General features: G+C 37.4%; 1 protein-coding gene across 4 annotated transcripts in view; it reads left to right on the top strand.

The window, feature by feature from the left end:
* LOC150091083 (aldehyde dehydrogenase 1A1-like) overlaps positions 1–19,041 on the top strand; it is a 159,892-nt gene that overhangs the window by 60,037 nt on the left and 80,814 nt on the right. For all 4 annotated transcript variants that reach the window (XM_090374107.1, XM_090374090.1, XM_090374098.1 and 1 more), the window contains exon 7: positions 12,276–12,378. In XM_090374107.1, coding sequence (XP_090230233.1) covers positions 12,276–12,378 — 103 coding nt within the window. The remainder of the gene's footprint in view (positions 1–12,275; positions 12,379–19,041) is intronic.

Consider the following 19,041-nt stretch of genomic DNA (forward strand, 5'->3'; position numbering starts at 1 on the left):
TATTTTATAAATATAGCAAAATATATATTGCTTTTGGAACTGGGAAAAATGTAGTATTTTATTGTACTTAGGTATTGTAGATTATTACTGTGATGGTATAAAATGCTGTAGGTTTAATTTTTTTAGCTAAAATTAAGTCTCTGACTAGAGCAGCAAAGCATGTGACTTAGAGCACTAAGGGTGAGGAATTTCCAAAAACAGTTCTTTGAATCAGGGCTTGATTATCTGTACCATATGTGGCATTTATACAAAGTTGACTATAGCTAGACATAAAGTCCAACTAGAGCCAACTTTGTGTGATGTGCAACATGTTTTTATGCTGCCAAAGGTAAAGTTTTACACTTGGGAAATAACAATCCCAAAATGAATTGTGTACTTCAATTGAATTAACAATGATAAGAAAGAAAGAGAGAGATTCGGAGGTTGCATTGGAGGCAGATATGAAGTTCTCTGTGTAACGTAGATGTGATGAGGAAGGCCCACAGTGCCCTCTCTTTGATTTATTGAAAAAATTACTAGTAGAGGTTGTGAGTTTGCACTTGGAATATTCTCTTCAGGTGTAGACACCACACATAAAAAATGACACTGTGTTTTTGAAAAAGAATCAGAGATGAGCAGTGCATCTGGTGAGATTGGCAAAAATGCACCTACATGAGGAGAAACTCTGAATATACCATATTAGCATTAGTAGAAGCATACAATGCAAGAAGAAAGCTGATGCAGCATCAGCCAAAAAAAAAAAAAAAAATCCCTCCCATTTCACCCCTCCATTCTTTCCAAATGCCTGTCCAGCTCAGCCTTAAATTTATTTAGGCTATCAACTTCCACAACAAAAGATGAAAGGCTGTTCCACCAATCAACCACCTGCTGGCTAAAGGCAAATTTCTGCACAATTATTGTACAACTGTCTTTCCTCAATTTGAATCTATGCCCCCTCAGGTTCTGAATCTGAGCAAGAGGCAGGATCCCATCAGCATTCAGCTTGCTCAACCCGTTCAAGGCCTTATACACCTCAATCAGATCACCTCACAGGTGCCTACTCTCCAGGTGCTGCAATTTGCAGAACTTAAGCCTTTCTTGGTAAGAGCACCCCTTTGTTCCCCTCACCAATCTTGTTTCTCTTCTTTGTGCTCGTTCCAGCAACTCTACATTCTTCCTAAAATGAGGCCTCCAGACCTGTACACAGTACTCTAGGTGGGGCCTGACCATTGCCTTGTGCAACAGGATAATCACATCCCTGTCTCTGCCAGCAAAATTCCTATATATCATTGACAAGACTCCATCACCTTTCCTGGCAGCCCATCTGCACTGCTCAGCAAACTTCATATTTGACTGCACAATTACCCCCAGGTCTTTTCCACTTTCACTTCCCTGAGTGCAGTACCATACAGATGGTACATTTTTCTTGGGTTATTGCCACCCATATGCAGTACTTTGCATTTGTCAATGTTAAACTTCAGTTGCCACTTCTCAGCCCATTTGCCCAACTTATCTAGATCCATTTGGAGTGGCATACTGTCTTTACTGTTGTTAACAACGTGCCAACCTTTGTATCATCTGCAAATGTAGACATTAATCCTGATATACCTTCATCAATATCATTGATGAATACACAGAACAAAGAGTCCAGCCCCAAACCCTGGGTAATTCCACTAATAACATTTGTCCACAAAGAGCAGTGTCCATTGATTACCAATCTCTGTCGTCTTCCACTCAACCATCCCTTTATCCATTGTAGCAACTTACTCTTAATGCCATACCTCTCCAATTTGTACAGTAGCTTTCCATGTGCTACAGTATCAAAAGCTTTCCTAAAATCCAAGTATATGCTATCAAAATTATTCCTTGCATCCAATTCCTTTGTGACCACATCATAGAAGCCAATCAAATTTGTCAGACAAGACTTCCCCTTAACAAACCCATGCTGTGTCTGAACTATAACTGCAGTCTTGTCAAGATGATCCTGCATTGCTTTCTTAACTAGTGACACCATTACTTTCCCTGAAACAAAAGTTATACTAGCAGGTCTGTAATGGGGGACTCATGTCCCCCTTTGATCCCCCTTTGTGAATTGGGGACACATTTGCACATCTCCAGTCCATGGGGACCTCCTCTGAGTCCAAGGAAGCTTTCATGATTATGGCTAAGGGTTTGTTTTCTTCCTTTGCTGCTTCCTTTAATATAACTGGATAGATGCCATCCACTCCAGGTGCCTTCCTTATGTTTAACTTCAACAATTTCTGCCCCACTTTGCTCTCAGTTATTACAAAATCACTTAGCTACCTTTTAGAGTTTGATAAAATTCTGGCATTCCTTTCCTTGAATAACTCCTCACATGTGAATGTAGATTCAAAATATTCATTCAGTTTATCAGCTACCTGAGCATGAACATCAATAGTCAAACTATCTATTAAGTGCACCAGTCTGATTCATCTCTTTCCTTCTAGAGTTTACATAAGTAAAGAACTCTTTGCTGTTTTTCTTTGCATCCTATGCCAAAGGTTTCTCGTAATCTACCTTTGCCTGCCTGACCTCCTCAGCGACTTATTACAGACTAGCTTATATCTGCCATAGGCTTCTGTGTCACCTGATAATTTATATGCATCCCATTCACTTTTCTTCTCTGCCACAAGCTGCATTAATTCATCTGATATCCATTTAGGCCTAAACCTTGAACAGTATTTCTTAGTTGGAATGAAAAGCCTATAGCCTCCAAGATTAAGTCCCGGAAGGCTTCCCATTTAGAATTCTGTCTGAGACCACTATAGACACCTTTACAAAAGCAAAAGCCCTTCCCTTTAACCTTGATGGTAATTACGTCTTTAAGTAATTCCCATATCAGTATATTGTGATCACTGTCACCCAGTGGTTCCTTTATCTGCAAATTCTTAATGCATAATTAATCACTGCTGGTAATCAGATCAAGAGTATTACTCCCTCTGGTTGCCTCTCAAACATGCTGCTGTAGAAAAGAGCATCCAATAAATCCAAAAAAGTCTTGCTAGTGTGCGAGTGACCAACTCACAACTTCCAGTCAATATCTGGAAAGTTAAAATCCCTCATTACAAGACATTCTGATTTACTGGCCGAATCTTTTTATCTGCACAATTGTTCATATCTTAGAGGGGATAATCTGATAGAGGTTATATGAGCTGAGTAAAATGAATAAAGGTGAAATTTTCATGGTATTAAGTGCTAATGGAAACAGAGTACATAAATTCCAAGAGGGAAGAATTTTAGACTGGATTTTAGAAAGTTACAGTGGCAGACAAAAAACCTGCATCACTTGTGAATTTTGCAAATTGTGTTTTGCACTGCATTGTGGGTTGCAGAAATGTTTGAAATGTATTTGTTAGACATGGCATATATATATTATTATCTGTGAATGAAATCCAATAAAAAGACTCCACCTGATAACCTAATTGCCATAAATATCTTCCCAAAAGGTAAAATGTGTAATTAATGGGAATATGAAAAATCATGCAAACGGCAATCATGATAACCAAACCTACATTTTATTGCATTTACGTGTACAAACTGAAGTGACAAATTAAAATAATAGTATTATGTACTGTAAATCAGAAAAAAAAAAAAAAAGTCCTCAGTATTTTGTTGTTCCTCTTTGAGCTGCAATTACAGCCTTGCAACGATCTGGCATAGAGTTAATCAACTTCTGGTTACACGGTTGCCTAATTTCATGTTACCACACCCTTACAATGCTCTCCTTCAGCTGAATCTTACTTGTTGGCTTCTTCTGAGCAATTTTAGATGACATTATGTACTAGCAATTTTCAATAGGGTTCAAATGTGAACTGTTACCAGGCCAGTCCATCACTGTAATGCCAGCATTTCTGAGTTATGACTGCACCTTAAGGAAGAAAAATGAGGGAAAACATTGGTGTAAGTATATTTTAAACCTTGTGAGACAAGAAGACAAACTCATCATTAAATCTAAATAGCATAAAACTTACCAATTTTGATTTGTGGCAAAGTGCTGAGTTCTGTAGAAAAATGCAGGTTTGGATGTCTGTGTGGTGATTCCTAATAATGGGTTTCATGCACTCCTCCAAGATAGCAGTGTAGGTTTCTGCATTCATTGTTCCGTTAATAAACTTAATTTGCCCCACCCCCTTTGCTTGTCATGCATCCCCAGACCATCTGATCGGCGGGGAACTTTACAGTTGGTGTTATGCAGTCAGGATGATATGCTTCTGATTTTTGTCTTCTGACATATCGCTTCCCATCCGAGCCATGCAGGTTGAATTTCAATTCGTCAGAAAAGATGATGGTGTCCCATTTCTCTTTTGTCCATGAAACATAAGTTTTAGCCCAAGCAAGTCGCTTCTTCGTCATTTGTTGGGTCAACAAAGGCTTTTTCTTGGGCCAATAAGCATGCAGACCACATTCTGAAAGCCGTCTTTGGATAGTTTGTGTGCTTGTTTCAACACCAGAGGCCATCTCAAAGTCCAGTTTTAGATCAAGAGCACTAGCATGGGGATTAAGAAGGCATAGCACTTTCAAATATTGATCTTGGGAAGGCGTAGTCACTCTCTTATGACCTGATCCAGGTCTTCTCGTCACATCACTAGTTTCATGCTTTAATTTCAGCACCCGGGATACTGTTGTTTGCCGGCAGCTAATTTTATCAGTGATAGCACACATAGAAAGCCCTTCATGGGACAGAGCAACAGCTACACTTTTTTTCTTGGTGTCAACTGAACATATGGAGCTATGCTTACACCTCCGCAAAACAGGATACTAATGAGCATGTATACTCTTCCAATGCCATATTTATAGAAACAGCTGATGTTTAGTGACCTTGCAATTACTGTCTGATGCAATAGAAGCATTATTTGATGCAATACCTTTGCTTTGCAATAAACAAAATGACTGTAATCAAACAATATCTTATACGTTTCACTACAAATGTTGAGAAGATCGAAGAGAGGAGATTCCAAATTACCAATTCTCTGACAGGGAATATCGGAACGGACATATGCAGAAGTACCACCTTTGAGGCGAAAGGAATCATACAGTGAATAATTTGGGCAACTGAGAGGGCAGTAGTTGAATTAACCAATAACTGAGATTCTGTCAGAAAAAGTATACGGGATTTGGCAGACTGCAAGTGGAAATGGACATCATTGAGATTAGAATTGAGACCACGTATATTTGTGAAATGAATTAGGAAGTGTTTGGGAGGTTTAGATCTTTTCGCAGATAAGCTTACTCTATTAGTTTGACAATTCATTGTGTATTCAATACTAAGAAAAAGTGCTGTATGAAGTGCTGCTTTCCATGCTGTATGAAGTAATGAAATTTTTGGATAAGGCGTACACATGGTAAGAATATACCCAGATCCTTGACATAACGTAGCCTCGACAATGCCCCCCCCCCCGCATACACACTACTCGGACTCCCTCCAGTCACTATCTGGCAGAGTAGAGGTAGCAAGATTATACACTAGTTGATCCGGAAGCCTCCCAGAGAGTTACCAATAGGTTTGGTCCAGTGTACTAACTACCGTCCGGCCTGCGAACATCGTGCAAACATTATGTCACAGCAAATATTGTCAGATAATTCAAATGTTGTTTGAATGCCACTTAGCATACTTCTCCCCCCCCCCTCCTTATGGGCAGCAAGTGCAGTCAGTCAACCAATCACAGATGAAAGTTCAATGAAAAACTTTCATTATATATTTCTCCACTTTTTATGAAGTCAGATTTATACAAAGTAACCATCTTTTTTTTTTTTTTTTTTTTGTTTATTTTGGCTGTATTTTGTTTTCAGTGTTATACTTATGTACAAATTTATTCACTTCTAAAGGTCTGAGGGTATAGTGAATGCGTGTAACTGCGCACTTTTTAATTTTAAGATGTAACGTCTCAGGGGCACTAGCTGTCTCTAGTAAACAATATGAGCAACCTAATGATGTATAATATGAATGATCCATACCAAGATTTCAATCCAATGTGATCTTGGACCCCCAGACAATATTAACATTAGCATTAGTAGGGGCATATGATGCAAGAAAGCAAGCTTATATAGCATCAGCCAAAAAAAAAAAAAAAAACCCTTCCCATTTCACCCGTCCATTCACTCCAAATATTTGTCTAGTTCTGCCTTGAACTTATTTAAGTTGCTGACCTTCACAACAACAGAGGGAAGTTTGTTCCAACTTTCAACCACCTGCTGGCTAAAGTCCGAATTTCTGCACATCTATTCTGCAATTGTCGTTCTTCAATTTGAATTTATGCCCCCTCAGGTAATCTGAGCAAGAGGAACAATCCCATTAGCATTGAGCTTGCTCAATCCATTCAAGGCCTTATATACCTCAGTTACATCACCTCGGAGATGCCTAGTCTCCAGAAGCTGCAATTTGTAGAACTTAAGCCTTTCTTGGTAACACCAACCCTTTGTTCCCCTAAATGAGGCCTCCAGACCTTTATACAGTACTCAAGGTATGGCCTGACCATTGCCTTATACAAGGGGACAATCACCTCCTTATCCCTGCTAGCGAAATTTCTGTATATCATTGACAAGACACCATTAGCTACTCTTGCAGCCTTTTTGCACTGCTCAGAAAACTTCATATCTCAGTGCACAATTACCTCTAGGTCCTTTTCATTCTCCGCTACCCTGAGTGTAGTACCACCCAGTTGATACGTTACTCTGAGGTTACTGCTACCCATGTGCAGTACTTTACATTTGTCAATGCTAAACTTCAGTTGCCACATCCCAGCCCATCTGCTCAACTTTTCCAGATCCTGTTGTAGCAGCATACTATCATTACTGTTATTAATAACCCTGCCAACCTTCGTATTGTCTGCAAAATTGGACATTAATCCTGATACACCTTCATCAGTATCATTAATAAATATTATTAATAATAAATAATTATACTTCATCAATATTATTAATAAATACCAAAAACAATAACGCACCCAACACCGAACCCTGGGGGACTGCACTAATAACATTAGTCCATGAAGAGCAGTGTCCATTGATAACCACTCTCTCTCTGTCTTCTCCCACTTAACCATCCTTTTATCCTGTAGCAACTTGCTCTTAATGCCATACTGCTCCAGTTTATACAATAGTTTTCCACGTGCCACAGTATCAAAAGCTTTCCTAAAATCCAAGTGATAAATTTGTTTGTGACCACATCATCAAATTTGTCAGACAAGGCTTCCCCTTAACAAACCCATGCTGTGTCTGAATTATAACTGCAGTCTTGTTGAGATGATCCTGCATTGCTTTCTTAACCAGTGACTCCATTACTTTCCCTGGAATAAAGTTAGACTAATAGGTCTGTAATTACTCATGCCCCCACCCCTGCCCTTTGATTCCCCCTTTGGCAATTGGGGACACAGTTGCACATCTCCAGTCCATGGGGACCTTCCCTGAGTCCAAGGAAGCTTTCATAATTATGGCTAAGGGTTTGCTTACTCCCTTTGCTGCCTCCTTTAATATAACTGGATAGATCGCATCCACCCTAGGTGTCTTCCTTATGTTTAACTTCAACAATTTCTCCTCCACTTTGCTCTCAGTTATTACAAAATCATTTAGCTACCTGTTAGAGTTTGATAAACTTCTGGCATTCCCCTCCTTGAATGACTCTTCATGTGTGGTAGATGCAAAATACTCATTCAGTTTATCAGCTAACTGAGCATGAACATCAATAGTCAAACCATCTATTAAGAGCATTAGCAAGGGCACATGATGCAAGAAAGCAAGCTTATATAGCATCAGCCAAAAAAAAAAAAAAAACACACACACAGACCCTTCTCATTTAACCATCCACTCGCTCCAAATGTTTGTCTAGTTCTGCCTTGATCTGCTTAAGCTATCAACTTCTACAATGTGAGATGGAAGTGTGTTTCAGCAGTCAACCACCCGCTGGCTAAAGGCAAACTTTTGCACATCTATCGTACAACTGTCTTTCCTCAGTTTGAATTTATACCCTTGCAGGTGATTATTCTGAGCAAGAGGAAGAATTCCATCAGCATTGAGCATGCTCAAACCATTCAAAGCTTTATACACCTCAATCAGATCACCTCGCAGGTGCCTAGTCTCCAGACACTGTAATTTGCAAAACTTAAGCCTTTCTTAAGCTCTACACATCCTTCTTAAAATGAGGCCTCCAGACCTGTATAGTACTCAAGGTGTGGCCTGACTATTGCCTTATACAAGGGGATAATCACCTCCTTATCCCTGCTAGAAAAATTCCTGTATATCATTGACAAGACACCATGAGCAATCAATCAGTTATGTATATTAAAATTGCTTCATTTTTGATTTACTTACAGTTGGACCTCTGTTTAACCAACTTCTTTATAGTGAATTTTTTTGAATTCCTCTTGGTAATTACATTTAAAATGGTTTCCATTAAATGAAGGAAATTCCCATATAACAAACGGATTAGGAGAGACAACTTTGTATGCATTGTTCTCACCTCTGGCCTTTAGGCAATTTAGTAATTAGAAAGTACGAATTGAGGGTGAAAAGGATTGCTGTTTCACAATGTTAACGGTGTCCGTAAAACCTATGCAGCCACATACCGAGAAGTTGCGCTAGTCAATATGCTTTCCATAGCCAGTCAGAGGATTAAGAAGATTCTCGACACGGATTATAGCCTCTGGTCAAGCTGTGTTGTGGTTCCCCTTTACTCCAACAATTGGGCATATATTTTTCAGAGAAGTGAGTGATCCACGACTTCCAGTAAATTTCTCCGTCCATGTTTATATGGTCACAGTAGCTGAATATCCGAGTGATTCCGACATTTTGCACAGTATTCAAAGAACTAGTGAAAGTAGCAATGTAGTGGGGGGGGGATTGAGGCAACTAAGATATTATATAAACTTTACGAAGATGAAATGTTGGCAGATTTTGAAACTTCGTCGAGACTTTCACTGTGTATAAAATGTTCTAAACTTTAATGGCATACAGGCAATAATTAAATAAAAACTGTATGCATATTACCAATCTCCAAAAAACTAGTGCAAATTAAGGATGATTGCTAAAGAACTTGATGTGGAAACTATAAAGTTCGGTCGTGTGTTCAGGCCATGATTTAGGTTGTGGGTTGGAGGAATTATCCAGCTTTGTGCTGGATAATTCCTCCAATAATTTTGAATCAGAAGTTAAATAATCTGGATTATTAAATCGACATTTAATCTGGAATTTCGTAACCATTTAGCACTAATGATCAACATCCTGCAAGAGCTCTCTTACCTTTCAGAAGCTTTACAGAATTACTATGGTAAAAGCAGATAAATTAATTATTTGAACTATCAGTGCTATTGCTAATTTGAAAAATTCTGAAGGATATTATGAAGCTAAAATTGAGAGCATGTTGAAGTGAAAAGAATTTGAAGGAATCAAATTCGAAAGTAAGAACACATTTAAAAAATTACCTCGTGACAAGTTATTAAATGCATTGTTTTATCCTTAAAGGATAAGTTATTAATGCAACAGAGAGTGATTTTAAATTAAATAAAGAAAATGATACCATTGAAAGAAATTTTAAACATATACTACCCGAAATTGTGGAATATGAAAGAACTTTCGTCTCAGTGGCCAGACAGTGAAAACCGAATAAGAAATTTGTTTTCTGATAAAATATGAAATAAAAATTAATGATTTTAGAGATTTTGTCAAAGACAGTTTATCTTTAAAATCGAGTGAAATTCCCTTTTCAATTAAGAAAGCCCGAAATATCTTTGAAACCATTGCGGCTAGCACTGCTGAAACTGAGTGAGCTTTCAGCGTAATGAATAATATTGAGTGAATGAATGAATAATGTTGACAGTTAAACACGTTGCAATTTATGATGACCATTCATCTAAATGGAAAGCCATTGCTTCAGTTTGATCCGGATTGTTACGTCAAATCATTCCTCTGTAATCATTGCTCAACTATTGAGCAAAGCAGAAGATCGACAACAAATATTAATAAAGAAGTAAATTGCATATGGCAATTTTTAGAATAAAATTTTCTTCAATATTGGTGTAATAATTTTTTTTCATCTGTGATTTTTGTGTACTTTTTCTAGAAAGTTTGTTTTTATATTGTGGAATGTGTTGTGATAGTTATGTTATTTGTGATATGGGAAATATTTCATGTTATTTTTTTTTTTGCAATATTAAAATTTTATCAAGAAAATTCTATCCATTATATGTCCCTAATTGTTAAAAAAAAAAAAAAAGAATAAAAAAGTTGCGCGTGCTCGGCACATGCGCAACTTTTTTACAAAGATGAAACATCCTTCGCATTTCTTTTAGGTGTTTTGATTTGTATATATTGATTACGAAATAAAAGAGTTTTTTTATTCTAAATATTTTATTGATCATTCACAAATTTACATAATTTCTGGAAGACAAGATACAATGGATTTATGGTAACTAAAGTAAGAGATGTATACTTGCGATTGCAACGTATCTAAATATCTCTGGAAAACAGCGTTGATTTAAGTACCGATCTTTGCAGTTCAAGCGACATACGCAGCTGTTAGGGGCACCTAACAATGTATTGTAACGAAAAAAATAAATCGTTGCAAATATTTGAATTGTCGCAGTCATATGATAAATACTTGTATTGTTGCAATCATACTTACTGAGTAGTAACTGCAGGAAGTATGATTGTGATGTCATACTATTCAAGAATTCTAAAAAGTTAGATCTCCAGACACTATTGTATCCAGTTATCATCGTAAGGGGAGGCATGACGACCAGGTTTTTAAGCTTTTTTTTTAGATACACCCAGGAACATTTTACACATTCACTAAAAGCATGGTTAAGGGGGTAATAAGCCCCATCTGTCCACCCCCTGAATCCGCCCTTGACTTGAAATATCATACCAGTCACGAAAAATGCATCACGCGCTCTAATCACACTACTAGTAGTGCGAGCGTGGGAAGCACCTCTGGTGGAATCCGTGGATGACATCACTTCCGTGACCGATCATATTTACTGGGTAGAAAGTCGGAAAAACTGCGAGCCCATTGTTAAAATATTCACAGCTCACCACTGGTGTCGCCTGATAATTTATGTGCATCCCATGCATTTTTATTCTCTGCCACAAGCTGCATTAATTCATGTGATATCCATTTAGGCCTAAACCTTGAACAGTATTTATTAGTTGGTATGAAAAGCCTAGTACCGCTTCAAGATTAAGTCCCTGAAAACTTCTCATTTAGAATTCACCTTTGGTAACATCATCAGTTGATCCGACTGTATAGAATTTAAAAATGCTCTGAGACACTATAGTCAACTTTACAAAAACAAAAATATATTAGTGTTTCCTGCTTTTAATTTACGTTAATGCTCTTTATCCAAACATCCACATAGCTGAAACTCTTATTAGCTGGTTTTGAAAATGCTTTCTCTGATATCTCCACTGAAAATTCTAGAAATCTCTGTTAATTATCACACAATTAGGAAAAATTCAAGAATTAAGTTTAACCTAATTATGTGTATGTGGGCATCTGTCACAGAATTTGTGACACCAAAGTGTCATCTGAAATCAAACTCTTGACAATCTTGTTACACATTTCATACAGTGGACATGCTTGTTGAAGCATGTGGGTTTTCAATTTGTATTTCACTTGCCAACAGTATGTCAGAAGAGAGTTTTAACTTCAAAAATGAATTTAATATGTATGTTTTTAATATAAAATATGGGTTTTTCAGTTGTGTTCAGAAAAGATTGAAAATAAAAGTGACATCAAAAAGTGAACAAATTTGAATTATTTAAATCTGTTTTTTCAAATGTATGCAGATTGGGTCCAAGCATCCCCATGCACATAAAAAAAAAAAAATCCTTTTTGCAACTGTTGATGAGTTAAGTTAAAACAAAATGCAGTACTGACTTTAATACAAATATTAAGCATAGTCAACAGCAGGACTAATATAGTTGTCAAAATCAAGTTAAAATTGGTCTGGTTTCGTTTTACTGTTAAGTAAAGTAAATTCTGTAACCATTTTATGTCTGGTTCCTAAAAATATTAGCTCCCTTCTAAATTTTTAGCCATTTTGTCAAATCCTGCCCTAACCATTTTTTCAATGAGACTACATTTTTCTAAGCTTTGTGACAGCTGGGCACTATGCTCAAGGTGGATTTAGGTTGCACATAGTTGTTCACCTATTGGTTCCAACTGAAAGTGGCTTACATCTTGGACTGGGCTACTTGATATTCAAACAGTTTATCAGAGTGTTGTACAAATTTCAATCGGATGAGATTTGTGTTTTATTTTTCTTTGTTTTCTAATGTTTCAGGTTGGTAAGCTTATCCAGCAAGCAGCAGGCCAAACAAACACAAAGAGAGTTACTCTTGAAATGGGTGGCAAAAGTCCTCTTGTTATTTTTGCTGATGCTGATTGTAAGTATTGCCCTTTATTAAAATGTAATTAAAATTGTTAATGCTTTACATGTTAAATATATTTTTATATGAAAAATTGATTATGTGAATGTTACGACATTCTTTTTTGGGTGAATTGAACCCCTTTAATTTTATGAATATTTTATATAAAAGGGTATTAGATTTGTATTAGAACATTTAGAACATTCAAATTGCTGCATGTAACATGCGACATCTTAAATGCTGGAATGTAACCAATGTATTTCTATGTGGTATTCTAAATGAGAATTTTAAATATCGTTGGACAGCATTCATTGCAGCATTCTACCCCAAGCATGCTGAAATGAATGTGAGTGCATTCATTTAAAAAAAAAAAAAAAAAACTTCTGTTCCCACAACTAATCTCGTTGCCCTCTCTCTCTCTCTCTCTCTCTCTCTCTCTCTCTCTCTCTCTCTCTCTCTCTCTCTCTCTCTCTCTCTATCTATCTGCACTTGTTCCAGCAGACCTACATCCTTCCAGAAACAAAGGTTTCAGACCTGTATGCAGTATTCCAGATGTGGCCTAACTAACACCTTGTACATTAATTTTCTGCTGCCCTAAGTATAGTATTGTACAGTTAGTGCTCTAATCTGAGATTACTGCTACCCATATGCAGTACCGTGTGGTTTTCAATGTTTAACTTCAACTGCCATTTCTCTCCTATCTCTCTAATTTTTTTAGATCTTGTTCCAGTAGCTTAGCTTGATTACTGTCATTAACTACTCTGCTAACCTGTGTATCATTACACAGGTTAGCAGAGTAGTTAATGTGTATCAACTTAGACATTAAACTTGATATACATTCATCAATATCATTAATAAATACAGAAAACAACAGTGGTCCCAGCAGCCAACCCTGGGGGACTTCACTAAATGTCCACCAAGAGCAGTGTCCATTGATTACCACTCTTTCTTCTCCCACTCAACCATCACTTTATCCATAGCAGTAACTTGCCATTAATGCCACACTGCTCCAATTTGTACAGCAGTATATTATGTGTGCAACAGTATCAAAAGTTTTCCTGAAATCCAAGTATGTGATATTAAAATTATTTTTTGCATGCAGTTCCTTTGTTACTGCATCATACTATTTAATCAGATTGGTCAGAGAGGAGATAGCCCTTTAACACATACATGCTGTAATGTGGTATAATTGCATTTCTGTCTAGATGGTCCAGTATTATTTATTTAACCAGAGACTCCATTATTTTTCGTGGAATAGACATTAATTAAGCTAACAGGTGTGTAATTATTCATGTGCGCCTGTTGATATCCCCTAGTGAATTGGAGATATATTTGCACATTTTCAATATGTAGGGACCTCGCCTGAATCCAAAGATGTTCATATGATTTTGGATTGGGGGTTGTTTACCTCCTTTGCTGCTTCCCTTAATGTAATTGGATAGTTCCTATCCACCCAAGGTGCCTTTTTTATGTTAAGCTTCAACAATTTCTCTTCCACTTTCCTCTCAATTATCACAAAATCATTTAGCTTCCTGTTAGGTTTTGAAGAAGTTCTGTTATTCTCCTTCCTAAAGAACTTCTCATGTATGATTGTAGATGCAAATTACCTATTCAGTATGTCAGCTACCTGAGCAGGATCAACAGTTAAACCATCGACATCAAGTGGACCAATGTGATTTACCTGTGTGTTATAGGCCTTGTGACTCTGATGAGTATAATAAACAGTTGTACAGAGAAATAGTGGACTAGTAAACCAGAGTGTCTTATAATGGGGAATTTTAATTTCCCAGATATTGACTGAAATTTGTGGATTGGTCACTCACACACTAGCAATGGATGATTGTTTTCTACAGCAGCATGTTCGGGAGACAACTAACTATAGAGAGTAATATCTCTTGATCTGATTATCGGCAGTCATCCTTCATGCATTAAGAATCTGCAGATAAAGGAACCACTAGGTGGCAGTGATCATAGTGTGCTGAAGTGGGATTTACTCAAAGAGGTAACTACCATCGGAGGTAAAGGGAAGGGTTTTTGCTTTCGTAAAGGTGACTACGGTGGTCCGAGATAGTATTTATATTCTGTACAGTGGGACCAATTGATGATGTTACCAACAGCAAATTCAAAATGGGAAGCATTCAAAGAATTAACCTTGGAAGCTACTAGGCTTTTCATACCAAATAAGAAGGTTTGGGCCTAAATGGATGTCAGATGAACTAATGAGACATGTGGCAGAGAAGAAAAATGCATGGGATACATATAAATTAACAGGTGACAAGGAAGCCTATGATAGATATAAGCTGGTCTGTAGCCAAGTCACAAAGGAGGTTAGGCAGCCAAAGACAGATTACAAGAAATCTTTGGCAAAAGATGCAAAGAAAAACAGCAGAGTTCTTTACTTATGTAAACTCTAGAAGGGAGGGGATGAATCAGATTGGTCCACTTGATATCGATGGTTCAACTGTTGATGATCATGTTCAGGTAGCTAACAAACTAAATGAGTATTTTGCATCTACATTCACACATGAGTTATTCAGGGAGGCAAATGCCAGAGGTGAATTAAACTCTAATTCAAAAACTCTATTACAAAATCATCTAGCAGTGAGCTAGATGATTTTGTAATAGAGATTTGGGATGGATTGGATCTATCCAGTTATATTAAAGAAGGCAGCAAAGGAAGTAAGCAAACCCTTAGCCATAATTATGAGAGCTTCCTTGGACTCAGGGGAGGTACCCATGGAATGGCAATGTGCAAATGTGACTCCAATTCACAAAGGAAGATCAAAGGGCGACACAAGTAATTACAGACCTGTTAATTTAACTTCTGTTCCAGGGAAATTAATGGAGGCACTGGTGAAAGAAGCACTGATCATCTATACAAGACTTCAGTTATAGCTCGGACACAGCATGGGTTTGTTAAGGGGAAGCCTTGTATGACCAATTTGATTGGATACTATGATGTGGTTACAAAGGAACTGGATGCAAAGAATAATTTTGATATCGTATATTTGGATCTTAGAAAGGCTTTTGATACTGTTGCACGTAGATGACTGCTGCACAAATTGGAGCAGTGTGGCATTGGAGGCAAATTCCTGCTATGGATAAAGGGATGGTTGAGTGTGAGAAGACAGAGACTGGTAATCAGTGGACACTGCTCTTCGTGGACTAATGTTATTAGTGGAGTCCCCCAGAGTTCGGTGTTGGGCCCATTGTTGTTTTCTGTATTCATCAATGATATTGATGATGGTATATCAGGCTTAATGTACAAGTTTGCAGACGATACAAAGGTCAGCAGGCTTGTTAATGACACTAATGACAGTGAGGTGCTGCAACAGGATCTAGAAAAGTTGAGCAGATGGGCTGAGAGGTGGCAACTGAAGTTTAACATTGACAAATGTAAAGTACTGCACATGGGAAGCAGTAACCCCAGAGTAACGTATCAACTGTGTGGTACTGCACTGACAGTGGTAGAGAATGAAAAGGACCTGGGAGTAATTGTGCAGTCAGATATGAAGCTTTCTAAGCAGTGCAGGTGGTCTGCAAGAGTAGCTCATGTTGTTTTGTCAATGATATATAGGAATTTTTCTAGTAGAGATAAGGAGGTGATTATCCCTTTGTATAAGGCAATTGTCAAGCCACACCTTGAGTACTGTATACAGGTCTGGAGGCCTCATTTTAAGAAGGATGTAGAGCTGCTGGAATGGGTACAGAGACGGGCAACAAGCTTAGTGAATGGAACAAAGGGTTGCTCTTATGAAGAAAGGTTTAAGTTTTACAAATTACAGTGTCTGGAGACTAGGCACCCTGCGAGGTGATCTGATTGATGTGTATGGTTTGAATGGTTAGAGTATGCTTAATGCTGATGGGATTCTTCTTCTTGCTCAGAATAACCGCCTGAGAGGGCATAAATTGAAATCGAGGAAAGACAGTTGTAGAATAGATGTGCGGAAGTTTGCCTTTATCCAGCAGGTGGTTGATTGGTGGAAAAAACTTCCATCTGTCATTGTAGAAGTTGATAGCTTAAGTAGATTCAAGGCAGAACTAGACAAACATTTGGAGCAAGTGGAAGTTTTTTTTTTTTTTTTTTCTTGGCTGATGCTATATAAGCTTGCTTTCTTGCATGTGCCTTTACTAATGCGAACCACTTCCTTATACTGTTAATCCCTGCTACCCCAGAGGGATGACAGTAATTCTTCCTATCTGCAGCAAGGTAGTATGCAGAAATGTAAAAAGGGAGGTGTTTTTAATCAATTAAAGGAGGCCTTCTATCTTTCTGTATTAAAAAAAATTCTATGTATGCAAAAACAATGAATATGAACTAAAACTACATAACCTAATTAACCTTAATGTAAGTGACCTAATTATCCATAATTAAAATAAATCCTAAATGAAATACTCCAATCAAAGCCATTTATATTAATTTTTACTAAAAGTTAATTATGTGTGTATTAAAATTGTGTTATTTATTAAAACTTACTTAAATGAAACCAAAAATATACAATGATAATCAATAAAAGCACTCTGAGCCAATTACAGTGAATTTCATTTTCGAAATTATTGAAACCAGCTGCACTGATCTCTGCAAAGTAGACGTCTACAGTGTACACTTTCTTCTGACTCATTCATGTCTGTTTTAGTGAGATTCACTGTATATGATGTCAAAATAATTATTTTCATCCGGTTCCTTCGTTACTGTGTCATAATATCTAATCAGATTGGTCAGACAGGATTTCCCTTAACAAATCACATAGGATTATGCAGAAATCAGACGTGCTGTGATTTCTGCTTAATTCCATTCTTAAAATGATAGCGTAGTACATCTTTAACCACCCATTATTTTCCCTAAAATAGAGGTCAGACTTCCAGGTGTGTATTTAGTCAGTTTACTTTCTGATGTCCCCTTTGTGAATAATAGAGGCATTTTCACATCTCCAATCTATGGGATCCTCCCTTGAATCCATGGATTCTCCCATAATTATGGCCAAAGGCCTCCTTACATCTTTTGCTGCTTCATTGAATATGGAATCCCTTGAATCCATGGATTCTCCCATAATTATGGCCAAAGGCCTCCTTACATCTTTTGCTGCTTCATTGAATATAATTGGTGAAATCCCATCAGCCCCTGGTGCCTTGTTTATTTTTATCTTCAATTTCTCTTCCACTTTCTTCTCATTTATCACAAAGTCATTTAGCTCCCAATTATAACTTAGTTTACTTCTCCTATCCCCATCCCTCAAAACATTTGTCTTGGGTAAATGTAATGTAAAATATTTATTTAGTTTGTCAGCAACCTGAATAGAATCAGCAGTAGTTATGTTATTCATATGTAGTGGGCATGTGGGATTTGTCCTTTCTACTGTTAACATGAGCAAAAAATTCTTTGCTACTTTTTTTTGCATTCTTAGGAAGAGACTATTCATAATCTGGTTTAGCTTTCCTAATCCTGTTTGTGACATCATTGTAGATTATGTTATAGGTGTCTGTGTTCTCTGATAATTTTTAATCATTCAATGCATTTTTCTCCTCTGTCACTTGTCTCATCAGTTCAGCAGTATCCCTTTGTTGATATAAAAAGCTCTGTAGCTTTTATAATTATTTCGCTTAATGCTTCCCATTTAGAATTTTCACTTGGTAACTTCATCAATAATTTCCACCAAAAGGAATTTAGAAACTGCCCATGACCAGGGTAGCACTTCCTAATTCATTTCACAAATATACGTGGTCTCAATTCTAATCTCAACAATGTCCATTTCCACTTGCAGTCTGCCAAACCCCACATACTTTTTCTGACAGAATCTCAGTTATCGGTTGATTCAACTATTGCTCATCTCAGATGCCCAAATTATTCGCTGTATGATTCCTTTCGCCTCAAAAGTGGTACTTGTGCATATGTCCGTTCTGATATTCCCTATCAGAGACTTGGAAATTTGGAATCTCCTCTCTTTGATCTTCTCTGGCTTAAAATCTCCCTACCTCATTGTGTCAAATTCATCTGTTGTCTCTACCGTTCTCCCAACTCCACTAATCACTTGGAGCTCTTTGACTTCCTCTCTTTGCAACTTGACTTTCTCCAGTCCAACTTTTCTAACAGTGAGGTAATTTTCCTTGGTGATTTTAATGTTCACAACTCCAGCTGGCTTCCATTTTCTAGTCACACTGATCCAGCAGGTCGAGATACTGAGGCTTTTGCAATTACTAATGATCTAGCACAGATTGTTCATTTACCTACAAGAATTCCGGACAATCGTAATCATACAGCCAATACGCTTGATCTTTTTCTCACAAACAACCCTTCTAAGTACACGGTTGAAGCGAGAGGTCCTTTAGGCACTTCAGATCACAACTTGGTGATTGTCTCTTCTCCGATGGAACCTTTATCTCATGGCTATTCCCAACCTCGTGTTGTTTGGCATTACAAGAATGCAAAATGGGATGACCTGTGAGACTTCTTTTCTTCTTTTCCTTGGTCGGATTACTGTTTCAAAACTTCTGATGTCAACGTTTGTTCAGATCTTGTGTCAGTGAAATTATTCTTGCAGGAATGGAATCCTTTATCCCACACTCCACTTTAAAATCTCGTCCTTTATCTAAACCTTGATTTTCCAATAAATGTGCTAAGGCTATTCAAGAGAAGAATGTTGCATATCGTAATTGGCTTGTTTCTAATTCTTCAGTCTCATT

This window comes from Mastigoproctus giganteus, chromosome 1, assembly GCF_048544385.1.
Source record: "Mastigoproctus giganteus isolate SK-2022 chromosome 1, ASM4854438v1, whole genome shotgun sequence".
Lineage (NCBI taxonomy): Eukaryota > Metazoa > Arthropoda > Arachnida > Uropygi > Thelyphonidae > Mastigoproctus > Mastigoproctus giganteus.